The sequence below is a fragment of the Melanostigma gelatinosum genome (assembly GCF_949748355.1).
Source record: "Melanostigma gelatinosum genome assembly, chromosome: 2".
NCBI classification, from domain to species: Eukaryota; Metazoa; Chordata; class Actinopteri; order Perciformes; family Zoarcidae; genus Melanostigma; species Melanostigma gelatinosum.
This window is the reverse complement of record NC_136635.1, coordinates 19,157,656-19,183,236: the sequence shown is the minus strand read 5'-3', so window position 1 is coordinate 19,183,236 and position 25,581 is coordinate 19,157,656. Positions and strand designations below refer to the sequence as shown.

General features: G+C 38.9%; 1 protein-coding gene across 4 annotated transcripts in view; it reads left to right on the top strand.

Annotated features, from left to right (window-relative positions):
* Window positions 1–25,581, top strand: part of pcdh9 (protocadherin 9) — a gene marked incomplete at its 5' end in the record, with an annotated part of 174,799 nt that overhangs the window by 116,592 nt on the left and 32,626 nt on the right. For 2 of the 4 annotated variants that reach the window (XM_079284646.1, XM_079284645.1), the window contains one exon: window positions 5,199–5,400. In XM_079284646.1, the coding sequence (XP_079140772.1) occupies window positions 5,199–5,400 (202 nt within the window). The remainder of the gene's footprint in view (window positions 1–5,198; window positions 5,401–25,581) is intronic. The other 2 variants (XM_079284648.1, XM_079284647.1) reach the window with 2 other exon arrangements.

Genomic DNA, 25,581 nt, shown 5'->3' with positions numbered 1-25,581 from the left:
GTTGCCGCTCCCGCTCCCGTCATCTGTGAAAGATGAGAGGTGAGTCTGGTGACGAGCACACCGGACGACTACATACATGCTTTTTCATGAGAATAAATGACTTCCATGTGGGTTAGACAATAAATGGTTGAAGGATAAATAAATAAACATGCATTCTGTATGCTGCATCCATAAATCTGCACAAGATCATTTAGCCCAGAAAGAGTCAAAATGATGGACTGTGTTGATAATCACATGCTAAGCAAGTGTTATGGAAATGACAAACGCAAAGCACACTGCCGTTAGAAATTACACACACACTACAGTGCATGTCCACTCTTCCAAGCTTGCAATTTTAGAAATGGGTCAGATGTGACTTAGATTTATGTATGTTTGTCTTTGTGTTTGCGTATGTGTATATTTGTGGTGAACCAAAGAGCGAGGGAGTGACTGATCGAGCTTCATTGTGGATGTGGCAGACTGCAGATGTTTCTCTGAACTGCTTCGCTATGATTTCATGATGAAAAGCAGAAGGCAGCTGACTTAGACTCTGGAGAGGCAGCAGGAGCAGACTACGTCAATATTAGACGCATAATCAAAGACGGGGGAGATTATGATTCATTTGTCACTTTGTATTTGAGTGTTGCTTACAGAAACAAGTTTGGGAACTCTTTTTATCTCCGCGTCTTTCATCTTTTTTAAGCAGTCTGAAAAGCTCTTTTTTGACTGTGTTTATGTCAGGAAAATAGAGTCTTGCCTGACTGAGATTGTGATGCACTTTATCCCAAAGGAAATCCGGATGTTATGTTGACAGGAGGCAGTTTCTATCATCTGCTAATGTTTCACTTGATTTGATGTTTTATGGAATGTTACAGCTTGTCAGGGTTGTGGAGGAACTCTGCGGGGAATAGAGTATGACACCAAAAACATGATGAAAGATCAAGAACAGGGTATAGATTATTTCTTTTTTTAAGGGTTAAAAGTATCAAATAAGATTTTGCTTTGTCATTTTGTTGTTTCAGCAAGTGTTGAAGTACAGTAATAGTAGTGCAAAGGTGTAAGAAAGAGAGGAGATGACAGAGAAAGAAAAAAAATCAATCAGCATGACCATGTGGATAAAGAAGACATTCACGCTTTGAGACCTTGTATTGATTAAAAAAAAAAAAGAAAAGAAAAATGTATTTTCCAACGTGACCAGCAGATGGCACAGCACCTTTGGTCTCCAAGGGGAAGAGAACGAGTGAGAGAGAGGAGAGAGAAAGGGAAAGATATTTTTTGCGAGTTTTGTGTTCCTGCTTGACTGATCTCCCTCAGTGGTCTGATTGTGAGAACGGACTCGTGGGAAGTGTTCTCTCACCGCAGGTGTCAGACTGCTGTTAGATAAGATTATTTGTGGGGGTGACAGGGTTGCATTCTTTTGTGTGTGTGTGTGTGTGTGTGTGGGTGTGTGCATGTCTGCTCAGTATGTGCTTCTGCTCATTAAATGTCTGCCTTATAGAAATGTAGTGTTATATTGACTTCATGTGGGAAACAATACACCACAGAAGTTGTTTTTGACTTGCACACTGTGCTCCATATGGCCACACCCAGGATGAGATCGAGAAGCGGAGAGAGTGCAAGAGAGCGCTCATGAGCCCTATTATTATTTGTTTTCTGTCACACAAAACCAAAGTTCTATCAGTTGTTTTGTCTGTGGGATTGAGTCTTTACTGCGCAGTGATTTGGTTTATTTCACCCACTGATTTAGGTTTTCAGCAGAAGTGTTGACACGAAGAGCTACAGTAGCTGGTATATATTGTGGGTGACGAACTGCTTTATGTATGTTATCTTTGCCATTTGGTTACAGATTGTTCTGTTCAAACCTTGATCAAAAAAGCAATTTGTTACTCCTTAAAAATGGAAATGCAAGCTTCAGATCAAAATAACGAATGAACGTTGAATTAATATATCATATTACTACTATTTACTTTTCCACCAGCTAATAGTGATGATAATGACAATAATACTCATGGAGTGTTTTGCCCCATTTGCAACAAAATCGCCATTCTCTCCAGTCAGATTTTATTTTCAGTTTGCTTCATATCGTATCCTTTCTATATAGACCCAGGGGCGAACGCCATTCTTCATAATGTGCAGGCTTGCTGGAATTTAAACCCTCCAGCAGCAAAGTGCTGCGATTTTGCTCCGTGTTTGTTTAAGTGTGTTTGGTCAGGCAAATTATAAAAACAAGCGGATAGTACGGGTTAGCAGGCGTGATAAGCCGTAATAACTTGTAAACTGGCAGCAGGGATAGTTTAAGCCGGTGTTATGCTGATGTTACTAGTGTCTGTCAGCAAGAGAGAAATACAAATATCTTCAAAAACATCCTTAAACACACAAATAAACTCATGTGCAAACACAAACAGACACAGTGAAAAATCAAAAATCAAAATGAAAGGAAATTACACACAAAGTCATTACCACTTCTATTATTGCCTGCACATGTCATGTATATGAGAAGACCATTTTGTAATGTCAGATTTGTCACTGTGATTAATTGAGGATTAACATTGCTGTTCTTTTCCCTGGTCTTCAATCAACAGCATTCATTTTTCCACCGTCACACTGTCTACTGCATTTCCTTTTGTGTTCACTTAATCAGAGTATTTTCATGAATGTCTTCATACTGATGGGCATGTACTCTCGATACTGTCATGTACTTATCTTGAGCCTTTTTGGAAAAGCTCCTGTACATTGTACATTACTCCCAATCCCACACCTTATCCAGTTTAATGGATAAACACCATGTTAATAATACACTTTGATCAGCTACAGGTTTAGCCCATTATTCAATCCATTAATCCAGGTTTGCTGTTTAGATATGCATAATGAATAGTACTTTCATGTAAAAATATATAGTTGCCTCCTTAACTCTGGAAAGAGTTGGTATAAAAGCTGCCAGTATCAGTATAGCTAGCTTGGCACTTCCAGCGCAGCCAACAAATAGATGGCTACCTTGCCCTAGGCCAACGACTTTGGCATCAGCAGGAAGAAAAACATATGAAGCCACTGTTAATTAACTGCAAATACACCAAACCTGTCAAACCTTTAAGGCTCGCCTCACCCCTCGGCTTTCCAGGGTTTATTTTGTTTTTAAACTACACACCCATAGCATGCCTCACCTTATGTACAAATGATAACTATATCTCCTAATCAGTATAGTCTAGCTGTCACACAAAGAAACAAAAGAGGGAGCCCCGTTAGAGCTGGATTATTTTTCTCGCCATTATGTCATTTTCATTTCCAAATGCCACATCTGATCACCTGCCTCTTTATAATTACTACCGGTGACATTTACCCAGATTCCAACTGTTTTACAAGACCTTTACATTTAATTGTACTTGATTCTGCACTTTCAGTTCTCCTTGGAGACTGCAAATGTGAAGCATTGTTCAAATCCTGATTTTGAGTTTTGGGAATACTGGATTTTGGATGGTGTTATTTCTGATAGGCCTTTCATAGATGGCCTATTCAACTGTCAAATAAGATAAGTGTTTATCTATAATTCGTATTTTAACTGTTGATTGCAACTAATTCTGTTTAAAAGGGCATCAAAAAAGCTAAGTATATAATTAAATCCACCGTGGCTTGTCATAAACGACACCCATGCAATACACATAGCTGTCATAGCCCCGACTTTCATAAAACATTCTTTCTTGTCATTTCAATCCATTGTCCCTTCTGTCATCTGAGTATTATCAGTGTCATTGCAACACCGCTGGGCATGTAAGGATTGACATCTTCCTCCAGCGTTGTTATAGCAGACAGGTTTTGGTCGACTTTGAGTTGCAGATTAAGAGCTTTATCTATCTATCTATCTATGATAGATAGATAGATAGATAGATAGATAGATAGATAGATAGATAGATAGATAATCTATCTATCTATCTATCTATCTATCTATCTATCTATCTATCTATCTATCTGTCTGTCTGTCTGTCTGTCTGTCTGTCTGTCTGTCTGTCTCTGTATGTCTACATCATCTGTCCCTCATGAAAATTGAACACCATGCATTTTGTTTTTCTACCCACAGTCTCCTCGGTCTGCCTGCAAGTCCCTAACCCCCGCCTCCCTCACCACCCCATTTTTCTTTCTTTCTTTATTCCGTCTTTTTGGTGAATTGAATGTTGCATTTTTTTTGGAGCAGTTCTAAAATATATAATGAGGTAATTTGCAGTAGACTGCAGATTGGGTGACCTTTGCTTTTGCCAATAATTACTGTAAAACCCGTCTCTGCCTGTCATCACCAAGGATGTGGCAGGGACCTCTCTGTGCTCACGAAAGGTTAGCTGGAGGCTTGTGTCTGGACTTATGAAAAAGACTGAGGAAAATGTCATTAGAGCAAGGGGAAAAGACACTCGGAATTAACAATTGGAAATTCAATCAGGATGGCTTCACGGACGGTGTGTGCGTGTACGTGTGTCCGTGCGCGTCTGTGTTAGCATGCATATCTCCAGCAGGAGAGATATACGACTTGTATCAGGAACACGTTTGGGTTAAGAAATACCTCTCGTCAGTGATAGTGCGGAATGTGGAAAGGACACCCTGGGGGCGACTTCTGTTGACTCTGCAGGCCACTTTAACTTTGCCAACGCGCAGACAAACTGACAACACAAACCAAACAATTGGGCTGTAAATGCCCCTGAAGCAGTCCTCACAAACATGATAACATGCTGCCACTAATATCTGGACATTTCCCCGGCCTTGATTAATTATCCCTGACATTAATTACACCATGCATTACCCATGCATTTATAAAAGGCTCACCAATTTGCACTTTTCACCTTGCTCAATTTTCGTTGCAGTGCATGATGTTTAATTTGCATGCTGTTATTGGTTGTCATTGTGCAGTGAAACGTGACTGTATTTACCATGTGTTGCCTCCCCTTCCCATCAATAACGCGGCCCAGGTCAAAATAGACATTCGGCAATCAGTCTTCTGAAATGGGAAATGAACCCTTCTATTCGTCAATGCCTTCCTGACTTGTAAATGTTTAATACATTTTACATCGTTCAGACAATCCCTTAAGGCTGCTTATTTCACACTGCAGTACTGATCAGTGTGTCAAGCATGGGCTTGCTCAGCTCAGTGTCAAATCATAGTGTTATAGGGATAAAACTTTGAGGGGGCAGAGCAGAGCACTAACATCAGAGGCTCTGTTTTGTGCTCTTGGTTCTAGTCGCAGCGGCGCGTCACGTTTCACCTGCCGGATGGCTCTCAGGAGAGCTGCAGTGACAGCGGTCTGGGGGACCACGAGCCTGTAGGCAGTGGCTCCCTCCTCACACAACCTCTCCCTCTGGTGCAGGCGCAGGACGACTTCTACGAGCAGGCCTCCCCCGATAAGAGGACTGAAGCTGACGGCAACTCCGATCCCAACTCTGGTGAGTTGTAATGCTATCTCATGGCAGACTACCATTGCTTTTTAATGTGAACGCATGGTCGGTTTCTTTGCGTCTCTCTCCCTGTCTCTCTTATTCTCGCTTTTGCAAAATGTGTGAGTTTAAAGCGCCATTGTAGACATTTTCAAAAGCTGCAAAAATGTTCCGTTAGTGGACATTGTGATAGCGTCTTTTCTTTCAAATACAATATGACTTTGACTTAATTTTCTGCTTATTGTAAGACGGCGAAATCTGAACATGATTTTTCTTGAAGCAAATTAATTGTGTTTCCGATTTTTCTTCAGGGAATGACTAAAACTCCTTGAGCTGAGATGATAAATAGTCATGAAAAACAACATCGGTCTCTTTAAAGAACTCAACGTACCAAATATCATTTAATTTGGAGTCATTTGATTGCACAAGTAGGTTTCTAGTGGATACATGAGCAGGTCATTCATTTCTCAGTTAATCATCCAGACTTGTTCATTCCTCCCAGGAGCAAACCTGGGCCTCCCATAGGCTCCTCACCTATTTGTGAAACTCATTTGATTTATTTAGAGATGATTTCCCAGTTGGAAGTCTTGGTGCTGAGCTGAAGATGTTAACTTCCCACTATTTCTGGTGGGAATGTACATCTCCGACCCAGTTTTCTCATTTTATCATTAAGAGGTGAAGCGTGCGCGGAGATGAAGCGCTTTGCCCCAAGGTCAATGCCAGCCTGCCTGCAGAGGGTGGAGCAGCCAGCTCCGCATACATACAAGGGCTGTGAGTAAACTCTGCCTTCTTATGATTTCATACAGACTCCAAGTTAGCAGATGTACTCACAGTTGGCAGATGTACTCTGCTTCACATGGCCCAACCACGTGCAATTGTAGTACAACTAACTGACAAACAATGTGTAGTCCGCCTCATCTGCATGTTCTTATATTTCTAAATGTTTCACACACAAAATTACAACAGTTAATATGTTAAAAAATAAATGTAACAATGCCATGTTTTTTATTATTATTTATAATTCAGTAAGTAGTGGAACATTCTTAAGAACAAGGTCATGGTGGATGTCCGTGAGTACTATTTCGTTGGATGAGTTTTTTGTTCCTTGAAGGCCCGTTGCGTCTCATACAGATGCTAAACCTATGTGTGTACGTATACATGCAAGTATATATATTGTACAGATAGACATAGAAGGGTAGAGAGAGTCATGGTTGGTTCTCTGAAGCTGCATACAGTGTACAGCAAATTCAAGTGTTGATCATTTAAACTGTAAAAAGAAACAAATAAAACGTCACACTACACAAGCCCTGATGCAGGTAAGAGGACTGGTTCACATTACTGTAACTGTTTCCTGCATAACACATCATTTGTGTTTCCTTCAGCAATGGCGATCTGTTTTGTTGGTGTTTTCCTGTCAGCAAACTATTAACGGTGACAACAATGGTCTTTGATCATTGACCTGCTGCTTGGCATTATAATGATTTCATGTCTCGTGTATGATGGATGTGTTACCTGCTGGTGCTGCTCAAATATGTGTACTCGGTGGTCCCAGGTTAACTGGTTCTGAGTAAGTCTCTGTCAGACTTGAAAAGCCCCCCTCACTGCACGACATGACTCTGAGTCTGTTGACAGAGGCAAACAGTATCTGGAAGATATTTGACACTGTTATGTTCCAAGTTGACGTGTAAAGTATCTTCCAACACTATTAAAAACAAAAGCATTTCAGTTGAGGACCTTGACAGAGGGTGGTCTTGTTCTAGGTTTAACAATATTATCAGTATTGCCTTTTTTCTGACATACTAAAACTGTTCAAAAGACTCTCTCAAAATAAATCAAAATTCAAATGATTTGTGAAATTATTATACGTCTGCAGTCCTCAATTTCTGTGCAGAATATTAAAACAATAGGGAGCCAGATTAAAGTCGACTTCAGATGGGGATGATCGTTATGTAGTCCTGATAATTTAGGCGAATGGTGTTTAAATTGATCGAATGGTGTTTAAATTGAGACAATACACAATTGGCATTTAGGGACATCCAAACGGGTCCAATATATAAATACACATATATATTTATTTTTAGAGTTTAATACATGAACACTTTTTTATAAAAAAATAGAAATATGTTGTTTGGTGATGTAAAATACGTGACAAATATGACAACTGCATTGACCTTCAACAATGTGTGCCTTATAATATTGAATATATTAATAATTGAGTGAAATAAATTTGAACTCATAGTTTTCTGGACAGCATCTGCGCACTATAACTGTTTAGATTACGAAGTAAAACACTGACCAGTCAAACAGTCCCCTGGGGTTTTCATAACAGACTGCTGATTTAGTGATTGGACGTAAAACTGACCAAAAACATTTTGGCCTCCCTTTCTGTTTTACTTTGAAAAAGGTGAACTTAATAATTATCCTTTATGTAATACAGGAAAGTGGTTAGACCTATACGTAGCTTGTAGCTTTCATCTGAACAAAAAAAAACACATAATGTGGGAGTTGTGAAAGTCTGATGTCTAAAGTATTTCATACATATAGAACAGTAGTTCAAGATGACATGTTTTATACTTCTTTGTGACTTGAAGATAGCCTTAAAGCTGTGCTGCACAAAAAAAAAGAGTTTGTAAAAAACACAAAATAAGAAAAAAATGAATTAAACATGAGTGTGGAGAAAATAACAATAACAGATGGATGGTAATGAGGGACACAGCAGTTTCAGTCAATGTTATATTTATTTGTGAAGAGAGAAACAAAGTTGACAGTAATATATGAATGAGTAGTATGTCAGCAACTGTGGTGAGAGAGGGGAAATAACTCACAGGGCCCTGTTTTCCAATAATAATTGATTTCAAAGGTTAAGAGTTTTCTAAGAGTAGTTTTACAAAAAAAAGCTCTTAAAGTTTTCCACAAAATTCCCCAAAAAGCACTTACAAGCAAGACTGTTAAAAGCTGCTTAACATCCGCTGTCCATGGTGCTGAAGAGAAGGATGGGTTGATTTAAAGTAACTTGCTGTAATAAATTCTCAATGAACGATGTTAGATTAATTAAAAATGACATAAAATACAAAGCATAAATGAAACAAATAGAGTAGATACCATGGATTTGCAACAGCATCATGAAAAATCAGCCAGATTTACAGTCAGCAGTGACAGAGTAAATTTGATACTTTGGTAGATTTAGCTGCTGCTCTTGCTCTTAAAGGTGCAACATTTCAAATTCAGAGCATTATTACAGCAGTATTTTTGAGGGTTGGCGTCCTGAGCAGAGAATTGTAATCCAAGCTTCTTTTTACGGAGCTGGTTCGGTAGCACAAGCGTTTTAGTGCATGCGAGTCCCAGTTTGTGTGCTAAACTGGCTAGCAAATCTAGACCACTCTGATATGGTGGTTAACACTGATAAAGCCGGCCCAACCCACGATGTCGGAAGTGTAACGCCCACCTGATTCCCCCCCCCCCCCCGGTTAATGTCGCAAGCTCCATCTGCACTTTTGCCATTGTCAGCACGCCACAGCAACATTACATATTCAAGTTTTCGGCAATTTCTGGAGTTGACACTGTTGGTCATTTTAAACCAAACCATAATGATTTACGAAACTTAAATAAGTGCTTTTGCACCAGTGTTTTTTGGGAAAACCCTGCAAGTATAGATCTGCAAGACAGGTTTAGGATCAATTCAGTTGGAAGGTAACAGACCCCCGGAACATTTATAAAATTGATGCGTCATTAATTAATTTGCTTGTGCTTCCGCTTCTGTCTTACTGAGTACATACACAAACATATTGACTTGAAATTGAAGCTTCTATCCCTATTAAGTTGCACTGCATTGCATTCAAAGTTAATTAAATAACCAGCAAGGAGCAAAGTAATGGTCATATGCTGAATATCTTTTAGGAACGCTGCATGTCCCTCTGCAATTATAGAGCAAAGTTTTTCTCGACAGCTTTTCACAGAAAGAACCGAATCAAATAAACAACCGAGTCACATATTCACCAAGTGAATGCATATTTTGGATGAAACATAATTCTGTCATCAGTAACATTTCTGAAAAAAGAAAATATTACAACTGATAACTGGGCTGTCGAGGTCTGTCAGATTGGTTGTGCATGGATGGGAGTCCCGAGACTACAAACAAGCTGAAATAATACATGACAGGAGAGTGCCCAGAATAAACAGGGAGGAGAGTGGGGTGACACAGGGAAGTCATGTTTATTTATAAAACATTTAAAACCACCATTATTGACTAACGTGTTATATAAATGATTAAAAATCATGGCGGACAAGAAACACAGGGCAGTTAGATAAAAAGATCACTTGCACAATCACGCAAATACACACACACACACACACACATATATACAGACAGGCAAAGGCAAATGGACTGTGAGATGAAATTTGAATGAGTCGTTGGAGTGTGCGGATCTGATATAATGAGAAAGGTTGTTCTTCTTATCTAGCAAGAACCAAGAGCCCCATGTCTGATGACCTGAGAGTTCTACAGGTCAAATGTCATCAAACCAAACTATAACAGATCAGCCTCATGAACAACAGAATCTAAAAATCATTTCTGAATTGTCCCAGGAGATGAGTGAGGAGAGCTCACAAAACAAGTGAAGAGGTCACGCTGTGATGTCAATTGGGCTGCAATTTGAGTATTTTTCTCAAAAAAATAAACATTATGCATTTTTACATTCCTACGTGAGCCTGATCTTACTCCCACGGTGTACAGCAAAAACTTGCACACACAAATTAATACTTTCTCGAGAAAAACCCTGAAAAATAAATAATAATAAAAGCAAATCATAATTACCTAAATATTTTCCAGTCGGTGCATTTGAAAGTCACATTTTGTACGGATTTCTTTTAAATTATTTTAGGAAAGTTGTCTGTTCATTTTCACATCCCTTTTCCAAAGTATTATATTTACAGATGATACCTTAGAATTGTGCACTCCTTCCTCACAAAACTCAGATTATTTTCACTATTTTCATGGGCAACACATATACAGTAGGCTTGGTAGAATGAAAATGGTCTTCATGTATGAACAGGTCAATACGTCCAAGTCGGTCAGTTGCAGTTGCATACTTTCTAGCTTTAGAGTATGTCTTCTAATGTTGTGTGCGCAGTTCCTACAACTTTGGTGAATAACACATTTGTTAAAGATTGTTGTTTATTCATCCCCCTGCTTTTCTACACTAATCACACTAAAAGTTTGACTAATGTCCTATAATTAAATGGGCTCTTGAGCAGTGTGGTGGCATTGTAAGTACAGCCTTTGTTATCATTCATATACTCCAAACACAGCATCTGCTACCTACCATCTAAAAAGTCAGTGTCACATGCCATGGGCTGTGATAGGGCGATTATCACCATCACTGACAATATAAATCAAGGGGAGGAGGACTCTCTGTTTAAACCATTTTAAACTGTCAAAAGAAAGAAGACAATGGCAGGATTTCTCTTTAAAAAGCTATACAGATGTTGTCGTGTTTGACACTGATTATTAAGCAATGAAGCTATGTAATATATTGAACTTGTATGCATGTTTACAAATACAACGTTCTGAGTTGTTCTCAGGAATGATCTCAGTGGAGGTGGGAAATGAGGACAGGGTGGAACTGGGAGAAATACAGTAAGTTGTGACTGAAGTGGCTGGCAATATCTCGACTTGTAGAGCTGGTGGTCCTGTAGCTTAACTGGCTTACTCTGTAGCACTTGTTTGTAGGCATTTTGATAGAACTGATTATTGAAAAGAGACAGGAGTCACAAAGTCTAGACCATGGAGAAAGAGCAGGTACCAACATATCAAAAGTAACAGCATATAAAAAAGTATGGCAACGGTAGCCTGCAGGGGTTAGCAAAAACAACAACGTTATAATGATGTAATTTATCTCATCCATTCATCCATCTTCTCAAGAGACACAACTAATTACTTCTCAAAAGCACTATATGTTAACTTAAAGTATTATTCATATTTTGTTTGTGTAGTTCTTCACTATCATATTGATCCACACTACATTTACACATCCTTGTATTAGGTTGCTTTCCTACTTTTCCCCCCTCAGGTCAGTCAGACTGCCTTTTAGTGTTAGGTTTATTAAATTACTTTTTTCAATTTATGACAGAGTAATGCAATTGGCATCTGTAGCTACAAAACCAACCGGCAAGATCCCATCATGCAAATATGTTGCATTGCAGAGAATTGTGAAAGTTTTTTTTTCAATATTTTCCCTAAAATGTTAGATACATAATTCACTACCAAACCTATATATAACAAATAAAACCACGAAATAAAACATTTAAACATAAATGAATGATCTGACTTCTAGCTAGTGATAAGCCTCTTAGCTACATCGGCATACTATCTCACTCCTCATAAAACTCATCAGTTTAGAAAAACTTTCTTATAATTACCTGAAATTTAAATATTGATATCAAATGTAAGTGAAAAACACATTTTGCAGTCAGACAAAATATCAAAGACCCTTGGGTCATGAATAGCAGCAATTTAATATATTTTATTACGTATCTAGTGAAGTGGCGTGGTTAACCAACATATTCACAATCCATTAAAAACACATATTGTAGAATATTAAATGCCTTACACGATAAACTGTTGGAAGCGGAGAAAGCAATGTCAGTAATTATTGTACAGTACGTTACTTTGCTGGGGATTACAGCAAGCAAATAATACTAGGTGTTTTACCTACTGGGGCAAATTATCCTCCTACAAATTCATGATTTAATTACATTCAAGGTGAACCAGAGGTGAGTCAGCACACTGCACCTCATTTTGTTTGCACATACACATGGGAAATTGTTATGTTTTTTTTCTGTTTGTTTGTCTGTTATCAATTTTTTGTCATCCCAATACAGAAGGGTATTATGGCTTACTACAGTACATTTGCATGCATCATGTGCATTATATATAATAGATATATAATGTGTCACTGTAGTTGCATCTGCAGCCCCTCTTTGCATGCCTGCATAATTCTGCATTCATCCCACGAGTTGGAAAATTTGTATGTACCGTTCTTCATCCCCCAGTATATACTGCTGTTTTTCTTGCTACATTTTTCATCATCTTGACATATCAGAAGACCTGTCCTCTCCAGACAAAACAACAGCTCTGTTCATTTTTTTCTTCAAATGTCTTGAAAATGCCTGTGTATTTCGGACAACCTCATCTTGTCATCCATATGACTGCTGTTCTCTCCGGAAAAAACTGCATTGGTCACATGCTGAAATGGCATATGTTAACGCTGGTTATAAGTGTTGAACATTCTGTGGAAAATTGCAGTAGATTAATTCCAAGGCTCCTCTTGAGGGCTTCCTCTGTTGCAGGGGTCTGGGCAGGTAGTCAAGCACAAGTTGAACTGTATCTGTTTGAAGATGAGTGCTGTGAACACGGCTCACCAAAATGGTCGGTTGCACTATTTATGCTTGAGAACATGACCGACTGACAGGAACAGAGGAGGAAGCACATAGGGAGTAGGGGTGAGTGGACGAGGTGCTTGTTGAAATAGCACAATGTGACTGGGAGAGGTAGCTGTTAAGGGTCTTGGCAGAGAAGGCCGAAATGCTCAAATGCAAGATATGTCCTCTACCATGAAAATGGAACCACTTAAGCCATTAATCATTGATGGACAAGAGGTCAAGGATAACTCCGTTGTTGAGATATTCTGCTCCATTCTACTCTGCACTGCTTTGTCTGATACATCTTTTCAATATATTCAATATGTATTCATATAAAATACATTTAAATGTGACAACCAAGACTTTCTTCACTAAATGTGGAAATACTGTGAAACATCACTGTTACACTGGTATAATCATGATGTTGACGTTGATGAAAAATGATGTCTCCATATTTTATCAGAATGCGGGCTATTTACCTCATCGCAATATTGTGAAAATATGCTTGCAGGCAAGCAAGATCGTCACCGTGCCATGTTTTAATGATTGTTAGCGCCAAAATTGCTGGTGCTATATTTCCCTGGCATCCCAATTGTCTCTCTGTGGCAGAGGAGATTGGCAGCTTCTTCACTGCATTTTACCTTTGTGCCACCAGGCTTGTTGTCATGGGAAATGCTGGATTACTGTGCCACACAAAACTGGAACTGATTTACTTGGCAACTTTGCTTAGCAGTTCCACTATTTAGTGAAGCAAATGTATGTACTGAGTAGTTTACTGCAGACCGTGACGAGAAAAGCATTGATCCCATATATCAGAGGTACTTTTAGCATTCATTAGCACCACCATACTGACTCAAGTTGTCACTGAACAGGTTATGGCTGATGAACACAACTTGCCCTATATGGTTTTATAACTTCTGCTGAATATATTGACAATAAAAAGAAAGTAGCAAAGCATCCGTTGTATTGGTGGCAGTGGGAATATTGTTTAATGTACACAAACCATGAATGGTCACGGTCAGGCAACTGGCTTCTAAGAGCCTTTGTAGCACTCACAGCAGGAGGATTGATTTACTCGCCGGTAGGAAAACATACTTCTACAGAATGAATTGGACATACCTCCTAAATAGGACATACCTTGACTCTACCTCCGAGCTACCATGCATTTTATTGTGTCATTTTCAGTTGGCAGGAGAGCAGGAGAGATGTGTTTTCAGATTCCCATGAGGTTCCATCAAAGCCAAAGACAGAAAATGCCCTGGACAATGTTGGACAGATTGCAGTTATATTTGAATTATACTTATTCTGATTGTAGTGCTCTTGCAATTAACGCGTTAAAATTCCCTTGTCTTTATATCTTATCTCATTGTCTCATCGCAAGTTCACACTGCAGACGTAATGACCAAATCCTTCATTTGTTATAGGGCTCAGCACAGAAAGCTGTTGTTATTACAGAGATGCCAATTGTTGTGTTTTGGCTTATTCTGAACAAATTTTCAATTTTATCAGGGATGGAATATGTATGCAGATTCTTTACTTCAAGGTTCTATGCGGCAATACCGTGACAAGATATGCTGCGATGTGCCAGCAAGCTGCAAGTTTGCTAACACTTATTACAATCAACATCGGCTTTGCAAATGTGTGGGGAAGGAGATGCATTGAATGTGTTTGTAAGACCTCAAGGATACACACGATGCATTTTGGTTAGCAACACTGAATGTAATTATTCTGCCATAGAGAAGAGAGAATAAAAAGTGCAGAGCACAGGCTGGGGAGTGGGCTCGGATGATGTGCTGAACGTACATTCACTCTTGGGCGCAACCATTTGAGTTCTGAATTCGGTACAAGCTCTTATACAGCATATGACCAGCTGTTGTAATATAGGCAGTGACACTTTTGACTTTAGTTGGACAATAAACAGACTGCACAACTCTGGATGAGCTGTGGGGGTAGAAGAAAGCACTTTAGTGTCATAGCCAAGAGCATGTTGCAGTAATCCAGACATGAGGTTGTGGCCATAGAGCAAACAGTGGCTAGTTTAAGTAAGTAGTAAGACGCAGGAGATGTGTAAAGCCATCAACACATTATTCATACTTAATGTTTGCTGCGCCGTACTGACATCTGCATATGTATATGTTTCAATTCCATGTTCACTGTTGTACAAATAGTAAAAAACAAATGATGAGAAACAAAAGGCATATGAGCGAGATTCTAATCCAGCCCATCAGTTACAACATGGCTAAGACATTTTCTATGCTGTGTATTTTAAACCAAGTGAAATTATATTTTGTCTGAGTTACACTAATAATAATGGGCCACGGTAAGACAATAGCAGTCACATTAACAGAAGATGTTTAATCCACTGTCATAAGGTCACAAGAAAAACAACATCTTCACCATGTGTTCAGTACCATGCCACAGGTTGTGCTGCTGCTGAGTCTCGTCCACACAGACACATCTTTACATATCCTTAGGCCACCCTGCATGTGCTTTGATTGCAACCATAAAGCATATGTTGCAAAGATGTTGCCTGCACTATAACTGTCAGATTTTATTGTTGTGTATTTATCCACAGCAATACATGACATGATGCCTTTTATGAATGCGTTATTGCCGAAATTAGGACAATTTAAAAGCATTCACTCAATTGAATAAGAGTAACAGACACACCCGGTGAACAACTGAACTCTGTGCCAGCAGCTTTGTTGTTTTTGTAGTACAGATGCCCAGCAATTGACTATTCAGGATAAACAAATAGATCATCCCCACCAGGCTGTCACTCAGTCTGGCAGCCATCCGACCACCTCAGTCACAGGCAGCCAGCGATGCCAGTGAGATGGTGGGATGCCAAAACAGTAGATGGATGTCACAGGTATTTTGACTAGAGCTGCATGCTGCGGTGACAGACCTGGAGTACCTGTTTGTATATGCTTCAACTGTATATCAAAGTGATGCATCAGTATAGAGTTTCTAACTATAAATTGTCAAGTTAGTTTCTGTCCAGGAGATATCTTCTATCGTAAAGTTTAGTTTTGAGTGATTTCTACTTGCCAGCAGTAGCATTAGACAGCCTGTTTTACCGCTTGCCAATCTGTGTACTCTGTGCTTAAGAGGAATTCTGAGGGATGATCTATGCATATTTGCAATTTAGACTCCCCTTAAACCAAGGGAGCTGTATATGAGTAAGTGCGTGTTCCTTCTGATACCTAAATCCCATTGTGTGAAGAGGAAGTAGCGGGGTAGAGTAGCTAGGGCCCCTGACCAAGCCTGTGGGTGGGTGGGCATGGATTCATAAATCAGGGAGCAGTGTTAATCTCTCTCAGGTATTGGAAAGCCAGCCCTCAGTAAATATGTTGCCCCAGGATAGAATGGGGTTTAAAGGATTTCTGTCTCCAAAGAGAAATTAGGCAGGAGCTTCAGAAGTGAGCTAAATGGAAATGCTTGCTGGAGCATACAGAGAGAGCAGGGTGCTGCTGTCAGCTAGTAAACATCGTCTCAGAGTAGCCTCAGTCATTATCGTGGCAGTCGGTGCCAACAGCCAGTGTGAGCAGACGGGTGGGCTGATGAAGAGCATCTTATATGCTGATGATTAGTCACAATAGGGAGGAGAAAAATCGGAGGACTATTGAATTACACTGTTGGGAATGAGACTTATTTGTGCAATAAGTTAATTGGCTAATTACAGTGACTCACACTTAAATCCCACCCACGTTGTGCTGTGGGACTTTTGGGGGAAAAAAAGACGAACAAATTAACTAAATTCTGGCACCTTTTTTGTCGCAAAGGCTCACAATTGCTACACGTGAAGAGTGTAGCAATTGGAATGGCACGCATAATTACAAATTTTAGCATATTGTAGGAATCACAATCAGACTTTCAGAGACCCCCCTGTACACCCTCCGAGTCAACGTCAACATGAATGTGAAATATGAACACGTTTATTTGGCCGCATTTTGTAGGTATTCATAATTGCTCATTTTCAGACCTTCAATATGATATAAATTGGGTGAAATAAGTCAAATATAAGGTATTCAAAAACATATTGTTTTACACAAGGATACATTATCTGCAGAACATTAGCTGCGGAGATATTTCTTTTTTCGTTACATTATCTGCTACTGTAACTACGGCAACTAAATAATTATAAATGAAGTTCATGGCTATGAAGCTATCACAGGGAGATATTCACAAGTAATGTCATACAACATATGAAAACATTCACAGTAATGACACGATTTTAAGCTTAATTAACCTGAATGTATGTAGACTATGGGACCTAAAATTAAATTAGACGTAAAACCCCATAAATTTAACATTTTATTTTTTCTTAATTTGGAATTCAACAATGACAAAAATATATCCCTGCTGAGCTTTCTCCGGTACATTCCCTTGTGGAAGATGCTTGCAGATTTGCAAAGGGCATGTCATTATCAATTTAGGCAATTGCAGCTTTTATGTTTCTTCTTTTTGTCTTTGTAGATGTTCAGCTCTCATCATTATACAAAATGGAGATCCTTCTCTAATGTAAGGACTGATATCATGTGTCATGTATTCCTACATGTTGTTTACATTTGTAAGTTTAGAGTCAAAAGGATTGTTGAGTTACGATATGAAAAGTGTGAATGCACAATAGGAATTATTCTTCATAATTTGGCCTCATAGAGGTTTATTTTACCGATACTGTTTTTTTCTGTTTTTATTGTTCAAGAAACATTTACTTATATGCTTTCTGTACACATAAGGTAGATGCAAAGGTGCTGAGAAGCAATTCCATATGAAGAAGGGGCAGGATATTATTACTATGCTATGATTTGCTATGATACTGTTGTAATAAAGTTATAATAGAATGTGAGAATGCAATACAGTATAGCTTTCCACCCTGATGGAGAAACCTTGACTACCCTTTATTTATTTATTCAATCTTTAAAAAACCTGTTAAACATTCATAAGGAATTCAAAGCTTCATACATAACCCTGGAAGCCAATGAAGGGCTGTTTTTAGTTTGGGGCAACATGGTAACTTGTCTTAGTTCCTGTCAGAAGTATTGGCTATATTAACTTTAGTTTTAATATTTTATGTTGGGAAAGACAAACGCACATCTACAGGGTATGATCAAAATGTTGAAATTTGTTTTGATGTGACATCCAATTTGGGCAATTATGGATGTGGTTTTGAGTATTGAAGAAATACTTCAAGATGTTGAGAAATAATTGTATTTGTTGTCTCACAGAGAGATGGATGAAACGTGTCTGTTCATTTGAACACAACGATAACTATAGCATATTTAGCTAGAGTACAAGAAGCAGGTGAAGTTTATTCTTTTCCCACAGATAGACCTGATAAAGATTATTCAGCAGATTTGCTGGGTGACAGCACAACACTGGAAACTAATTTCCAATGTATGACTATTATGAAGACTCCGAACTATGGACTGCAACTGCAGTTATTCATTTTTCTAAAGTGGGCATTGGTGGATAGTCAACATCTTCATTGACGGAAGAAATGTCATTCAGGGGAAATTGATTGGAACAATTTTGATTAAAGACTGTTATCTGGCATTATGTTAGAAATACATTACCTTATATTAAGCCTTGTGCACCTCCCAGTATGATGCCAAACCAAGTTGTCATCCTTAATCCCATCTAATATGGGAACAATGATCTATCATTCCTGCTATCAGTCTGTTTAACCAACATCTTGCATCCAACATCTGTCACATCTGATGACCATTGGAAACAACATCAATTGTCTGCGAACCAGGCACATAATCTATTGCATTTTGTTCTCTTTTATTGCCCACTGCCTAAAAGAAAATATAGTTCTATCGAAGATGGGAAAGACACAGAAGAAAATGTTGCTGATGGGTGACAAGCCTCACGAGCAAGAGCTAGAGAGATGGCACATCTGCGATTTCTTCTTCAATCATCCAGTAAAAAAATCCTTGACGATCCTTCATTCCTAATACAGAAAACCCAGAATTTTACCCAAATGTAAAAGAATGTAGAGACATAAAGTTCTATCCTGCAGACATCGATGTGGACCTTCACAGTTCATTGTATCATTCGCTCACATGAGCAAAATTCCAGCTCTGTCTCTCTCTCACAGACGTGAAAATGGAAATCTATATTTGTATCTGCCAAAACTATCTCTGATCAAAAATGCATTGTACATATATAAACTGTTGCACATGCGGATTATCTCTATCTCTTCACCCTTCTCATTAGTTATTAGCTTTAGTACTCCATCTCCCAGAGTGTTTTGGCAAATGACAAACATCGTCATCCTCTGTTGCAATGTCAAGCAGCCAAACCTGCAGGCTCTGACGCTCAAAGGAACGGAAAGAGAGAGAGACAAAGAGTGTGCAAGAGAGGGAGTATTTATACTGAGACAGCAACTTAAATGGGTCATCATAGCATTAAAGTTCCACTCTGACTGGGCTCTTTCAACATGTCACTGTGAGAATTCTCAAAAGAAAACGGTATCTTCAGAGAAAGCTGCACCTTAACCCTGGTGAACTGATCTGGGGGTAGTGAGCGCTGTGATAGGGACTAATCCGATGCTGTGTGCTTTGAGCGGGACTCAGAGAAATACACCAGAGGAAACCCAGGAGAAGCGAGGAACAAGCGCTACGAAAGAGACTTCTGACAAACTAAAAAATATGTTGAAGCGGTGCCGTCACCGTGATGAATCCTTTCATGCGCCGTCCCAGAATATGATGGAATCTTAATGCGCATGTGTGCATGAGTGTAAGGGGAGATTGTGTGAGTGTGTGTGTGTGTGTGTGTGTGTGTGTGTGCCTATGTGTGTACAGTGAAGTACACTGAGAGAAGCATATGGCGTTTAGCTCATGGAAAAATCCACCAGGAACCAAGCTGATGCCTTCTGGTTAATTGCAAAAATTTAGCAAATTAGAACTGAGAGTGTGACACTGAGAACTCCAGCAGATGTTTGGAAGGACCCGGTTAAATAAAAAATGAGTGCTGGTTGCACATTAGACTACAGAGTGTCGACATGGGAATCAAACAGTGGTTTGATTGCCAACATCGAGGCAGAATAATTGTATTTACAGACTGATCTATTCTGGTTAGTTGATCTGTGTTATATTTAAATTTAAATTTTGTTTTTATGAACATTTCTGAATTGGCTCAGATCATACTACTGCACAGACCATTTATTTCCCCTATATTCACCAAAAGTTAATATTAGTTTGCATATTTAAACATGAAATTTCAGGAAATGTGTCATTTCCAAAATGTCTTGATGTAGGTAAATACATTGGGTAAGTTTCATGGTGATATCTATTATTTGAATTATTTACCCTATTCACTGTAGTGTCTTGCACAATATATGGAATTTTACAATACATAGCTTTAAAAAGGCTAATTTCTCAAAATATTTTCAGTAGCAGTTACATACACCAAACTGTCCAGCTTCATTCCTGTCTATATTCTGACATGTGTTGATGAAGAGTTTGTTCATATGTCATCCATAGCCTGATTTATAGAACTGTCAATTGTCAACTGTATTTTCTGATGGATGGAGTGGCACAAAAACTGATTCCTTCTGTAAAAACCTATATATATATATATATATATATATATATATATATATTCGTCAATCATTTCTCCCTATTCATTTGAAGTGTCTCCCATTAGTATTGAATACTGTCGATACAAAATATTAAAAACTATTATGGTCAAACTTCAACCAACACAATCAGGAACGTAATAGGACGACAGTGTGGATATGGAATTGTCATTGAGCATTTGAAACCTGCAACAGTAAACGTCAGTCACAAGTAGGTTACTGCACACATGCTAATGGCAATAAGAACCACAGTGAGACATAATATATGATGACTCCCCAAATACGATCTTGCCTCACTGTTGATAAGTCAATGCAGTTCCACACAGAGAGCTAAAGACTTGCTAACACGAGGCGAAGCACAGGCACTACATTATTTGTTTGCACATCAATGTGTCATGCACAATATCTCAGAGACTGTTGATTTGCTTTTGACACAGCTTGGTGGAATGATGCATCTCACTGCTGCATTCAAGTATTTAAAATGACAGCGAATAGCTGAAGGGGGATCAACAATTAAGGGTCAACAAAGGTGACATAGTTGTCAGTGACAGGCTGACGGGGACTTCAGCAATGGTAGAGGACAACATGTTTACTGTTGTTGTTTAGTGGACGGTACTGTCGTAACAGAAACTGGGTGTGAATTAGTTTTGAAGCCGCATTTGTTATAACACACAATTTTGTACAGCACTAACTGCAGTGAGAGATACTTTGTATTTCCTATAGCTGCTACAAAATGTATCTGTCTCTTTCGCCAGTTGAACGCCAATGTGTTATTATATCTGCGTTGGCGGTAACTTACTGCAGTTCTGACATGGTGTAGGGATTGAACAGTAACAATGAAACTGCATTACACGAATACAATCTTTTCCTCTGAATGTGTCATGCTCAGGTAAGCGACTCTACTCTAAAACTACTATAGACACAGAATTACTGAATGCAAATACATTGGATTTAGCAGAAACAGACCGTAGACTCTGGATAGTATCAAACATTTTAATTAATTTGATGGAAATATTGAAGATCATTTCATTAACTTATATTCATTTACTTAAAATTAAAGTAATAATAGGGTTCTGTGATCCTTCAGTGTGTGTGTGTGTGACAGAGAGGGAGACAGAAAGACGGGTACTCAAGGGAGACAGATGGGCACAACTAATAAGAGGTGAGAAAGAAACTATCACATTGAAAATAGATGGAGGGATGACAGGTGAAGTCAAGGTGAGCTGACAGGGTGAGAAGTAATCACTCCGAGAGTAGAATGCAAACTGAACCTGCAAGTGATAGAAGGGAAAAGGTCACAGACAAAATAAAGCAAGTTTCAGAAGAAAAAAGGTGCCAAACACTCATAGCTCCTCTGGGAGGTCAGTAGTATAATTAGAGGGACAGAGTTTCCCACAGGCTGACAGTTTGGTGGTGGCTGTTCGTGGTGTGAGGGTGAGGTACGGCGATTGTAATACATCATGGACTTTTGGATTAATTGCTTGTCCTTTCCCTACCTACGCACTGAAGGCAAATCCAGTAGTGAATAGAGAGCTTTGACAAACATGCGTATTTTCTATGACTGTGGTGTATTGTGTGAAATTTCAATCTCTGCACTTGACTGCAGGGAGCATCATTAAAAAATGATATTTCAATGCAAAAAGGATAGAATTGTCATTAAAGAATTTATCATTTTTATCATATAGACATAGAGGAACAATACACTCAAGGTAACAACAGAGAAAAAGCATTTTTCATTTCATGAACCCTTTAAAAGAAAGCTCAGCTCACCTGTGCTCTGAGTGACTTCATTGATGTTTATAGAACAGTTTAAAGGCATTGTGCTTTGAAGACCACAAGATCATGTTTTGCAACTGGATGGAAGTGCACGCAGCCATAATGCAAATACTCTCAGGTAGAATAATATGGCTTTGGCTATGAACCCAGTAGAGCTCAATATCTGTGAGGATCAAGGTTTTCTTGTCCGAGAGCCAAACGCAGACAGATGAGTTGGGCTCTCACACATTAGAAGTGTAGAAAAGGAACTTGCAGGTCACAAAATGAACATTTAAATGTAATTCATCGTCAATCACTTCCAGCGGAAGGAAAGTTGATTGACATTATTCTGACTCAGCTGGTGTCACGACCGTTACGCCAACGCTCCATCTGAAGCATTCTGCAGATGAGAGGCAACATCCTCCCAATGCGTCTTCTTCTCTGTTCTATCCACACATCCACTGAGTCCCTTCATTTTCTCCTGCCACCTCCCTCCACTCTTTCTCCTGGCCTGCTTTATGCTTCATATAACCTTGCATCACTCCCCAGACCACATCTCCATCAGCAGCTGTTGGCTTTTCTTTCCCCACTAGATTTGATGCTATATTCGAACTTGTGGCCTTGCATCATTTTCATTTATTTCCCTCTCTCACTTCACCTTACTGAACTTGCGGCAAGACATCACAATCAAAAAGAAGATGAGTTAGATTCCAAGCAAGTGCAAGTCAGATCTTGACTGAAGGATGAAGATATGAAAATAGAAAGCTAAAACAAAGAAATGCAAAGTCAAATCTGCATTTAATTCCCTTACGAAACAGAGGGCAGAAAAAAGAGGCAGGTCAGGTGATAATGTAGGCACACTCACATATACACACACAAATGGCAATGGGTTCCTGACTAAAACATGTAGTCAGCATACAGACAACCTCTCAAAGTAATTGTAGGTTGCATGCTCATCTAGAAAAGCAAGGTTTTGACTCTCCCATCTATTCATTTTTGCATGTGGCATGCGGCTTTACAGCTAAGCTGACTGTATACCAGATTCAAAAGACGTGTGTGCATGTGGTAAGAGGTTGCTCTCACTTAAAACCTGCTTTTTACAAGAGCAGTGCTTTTCTGTTTTGTTTCTTTGATTAAATTGTACAATTATATATGTTTTTATTAGATTTCTCTGTTTATTTTGCTTAGTGCAAAGTAAGTAGTTTATGGCTGCTATATAAATAAATAAAATGCATTATGTTTGTGTGTATATGTGTGTGTGTGGGGGTCTGGGATAATAGAGGGTGTTATGATGCTCAGCAACCGTCCCTGCTACTGGGACCTGCCTGAACCCTAACATCATGAGCTAATCCCTAGAAATATCACCCAGAGCTTGGCAAGCCATTTGTTGCTTACTGGTGTGGAATTTGCCACTAGGTGAGAGTGAATCTATTTAATCTGTCCCCCATTACAAGCTGCAATTTTGCATGGTAGACAGTATGACCCAGATAAAGTGTTTATTAGAGTTACACTGTGATTTACGAAGGGCAATCCTTTAGGGGCTGAACTCAAACGTTTTACTTTTAAAAAAGTCAGCATTTCACGTAGAAATGCTAGGAAACAGTGGTAAAAATATTGTACATGTTTGGTCATTTGTAAGCACGATTGGGTTCTTCTTATAACATCTTATAGGTGCAGTGTGTAGGATTCGGCAGCATCTAGCTGTAAGGTTGCAGATCCTAACCAACTGAACTACTCCTGTGTACAAAACATGCAGGAGAACTATTAACCCACACGAAAATGTGAATGTCTCTCTACAGGCAGTTATTTTTTGTACGTTCTGGGCTACTATAGAAACACGGCAGCCGGCTCCGTGAAGAGGACCCGTTCCGTATGTAGATATAAACGACTCGCTCTAACGTGACGAAAAAACAATTCTTTTTTTCAGGTGATTATACGGATTCATATGATATTTCATCTCTGCAAATATATACCCTCAATTCTACACACTGTATCTTCAAGGAAAAGTTTGACGTACAATTAGTTTTTGGAACAGTTAGTTGGAAGATTTGTTTTTATCTGAGTTCTAAAAAAAAATGTGTTTTTTCCTTTTTCTGGCTGCCATAATGTCTCTCTAATATGGACAAAAATGACTTGTCCATTATCCATGTAGTACATTCAATTAAATAATCAATAGATCATTTCAACAATAGTAACTAGATTCCAAAACCATCCCTAAATAACTGATGTTAGCTTGAATACATAGGGCTGTAAGAGAATGTATATCTTTTGAGTTATTGATTTATTTAACAGACGCAATATAGATCAACATTTCTAAGGGAAAAGTGGTGCAGAAATGTAACACTAATGTATTCATGGTGTCTAATTAGCTAATAAAGCTAATTTGAAATGATATTGAAGTACATTTTTCACTCAATTACATATATATATTTAAATATTTTGTTTTCTTTACCTTTATCCGGGCTATGCTGGATAATGGACATTCAGCATGTCTCCTCTCTTTCTCTTTGTATTGTTTATATTATTTGGAAATAAATCATCAATATTTCATTTCATAATATTGCCAGATCAAAAGATTATATTCTGTTCCATGCCTTACTGTTGTGTGCAGGTCAAACTCATAAAGTGAGAGCGGCAGAATTATGAATCAATTACAAAAAAAATAGTTTTCATGATTTAAAGCCATTTTGTCCTTCTCAATGACGACTTGCTCACACAGCTGTGGCCTTCCCTCCCTAGAATTTATCCCCCACTATAATATATTGACTACGATGAAAACAATTTGTAATCATAGACCGGTTGATTCACGGTTGATTCACTAGGGTTAAGGTGCTGACCGGACGATTTATACCAAGAGTGCTCTGTGCCAACCTGTACCCATAACTTCCATTGTATGAGACATTCTTTAAAAAACATCAACCTTCCTCTCCTTCTGTGCCAAACTGTGATGGTACAGAGCAGGTCAGTATAGACAGCTGGCAGGAAAACTCATACCCATCTGTCTTCCCTCTACCTCGCACTTCAGCCCTCTTCTTACCAGAGATCAGAGAGCGTCTTGTCTGACTTTTTAATTCTCACGTGGAAGAGCTAAGCTGAACATGTACGCTGGCACACCTGTTCAGTGCCGGCTCAATCAATGCAGGCATTTAATGTAAGGTATGTCTAAGCCTTTCCACTGACAACATTATATCGTGTTGTAATACGGATTCGGAACTTTGATCCCCCTGAGTAGTTAAGTTGAGGCTTAGAGTATGTTGTTGCTGCATACGGAGTGTGTGGGACACTAATGTGTGTGCTTTAGTATGTGTGTGTGAGGAGAGATTGACAGCAAGACTTTTATTTTGGAATATGGAGTTGATAATCTCTGTGCCACGTCAACTAAACTGTGTCCAGTTAGTGTGTAGAAAGCCCACTCAGGAGATGGTCTC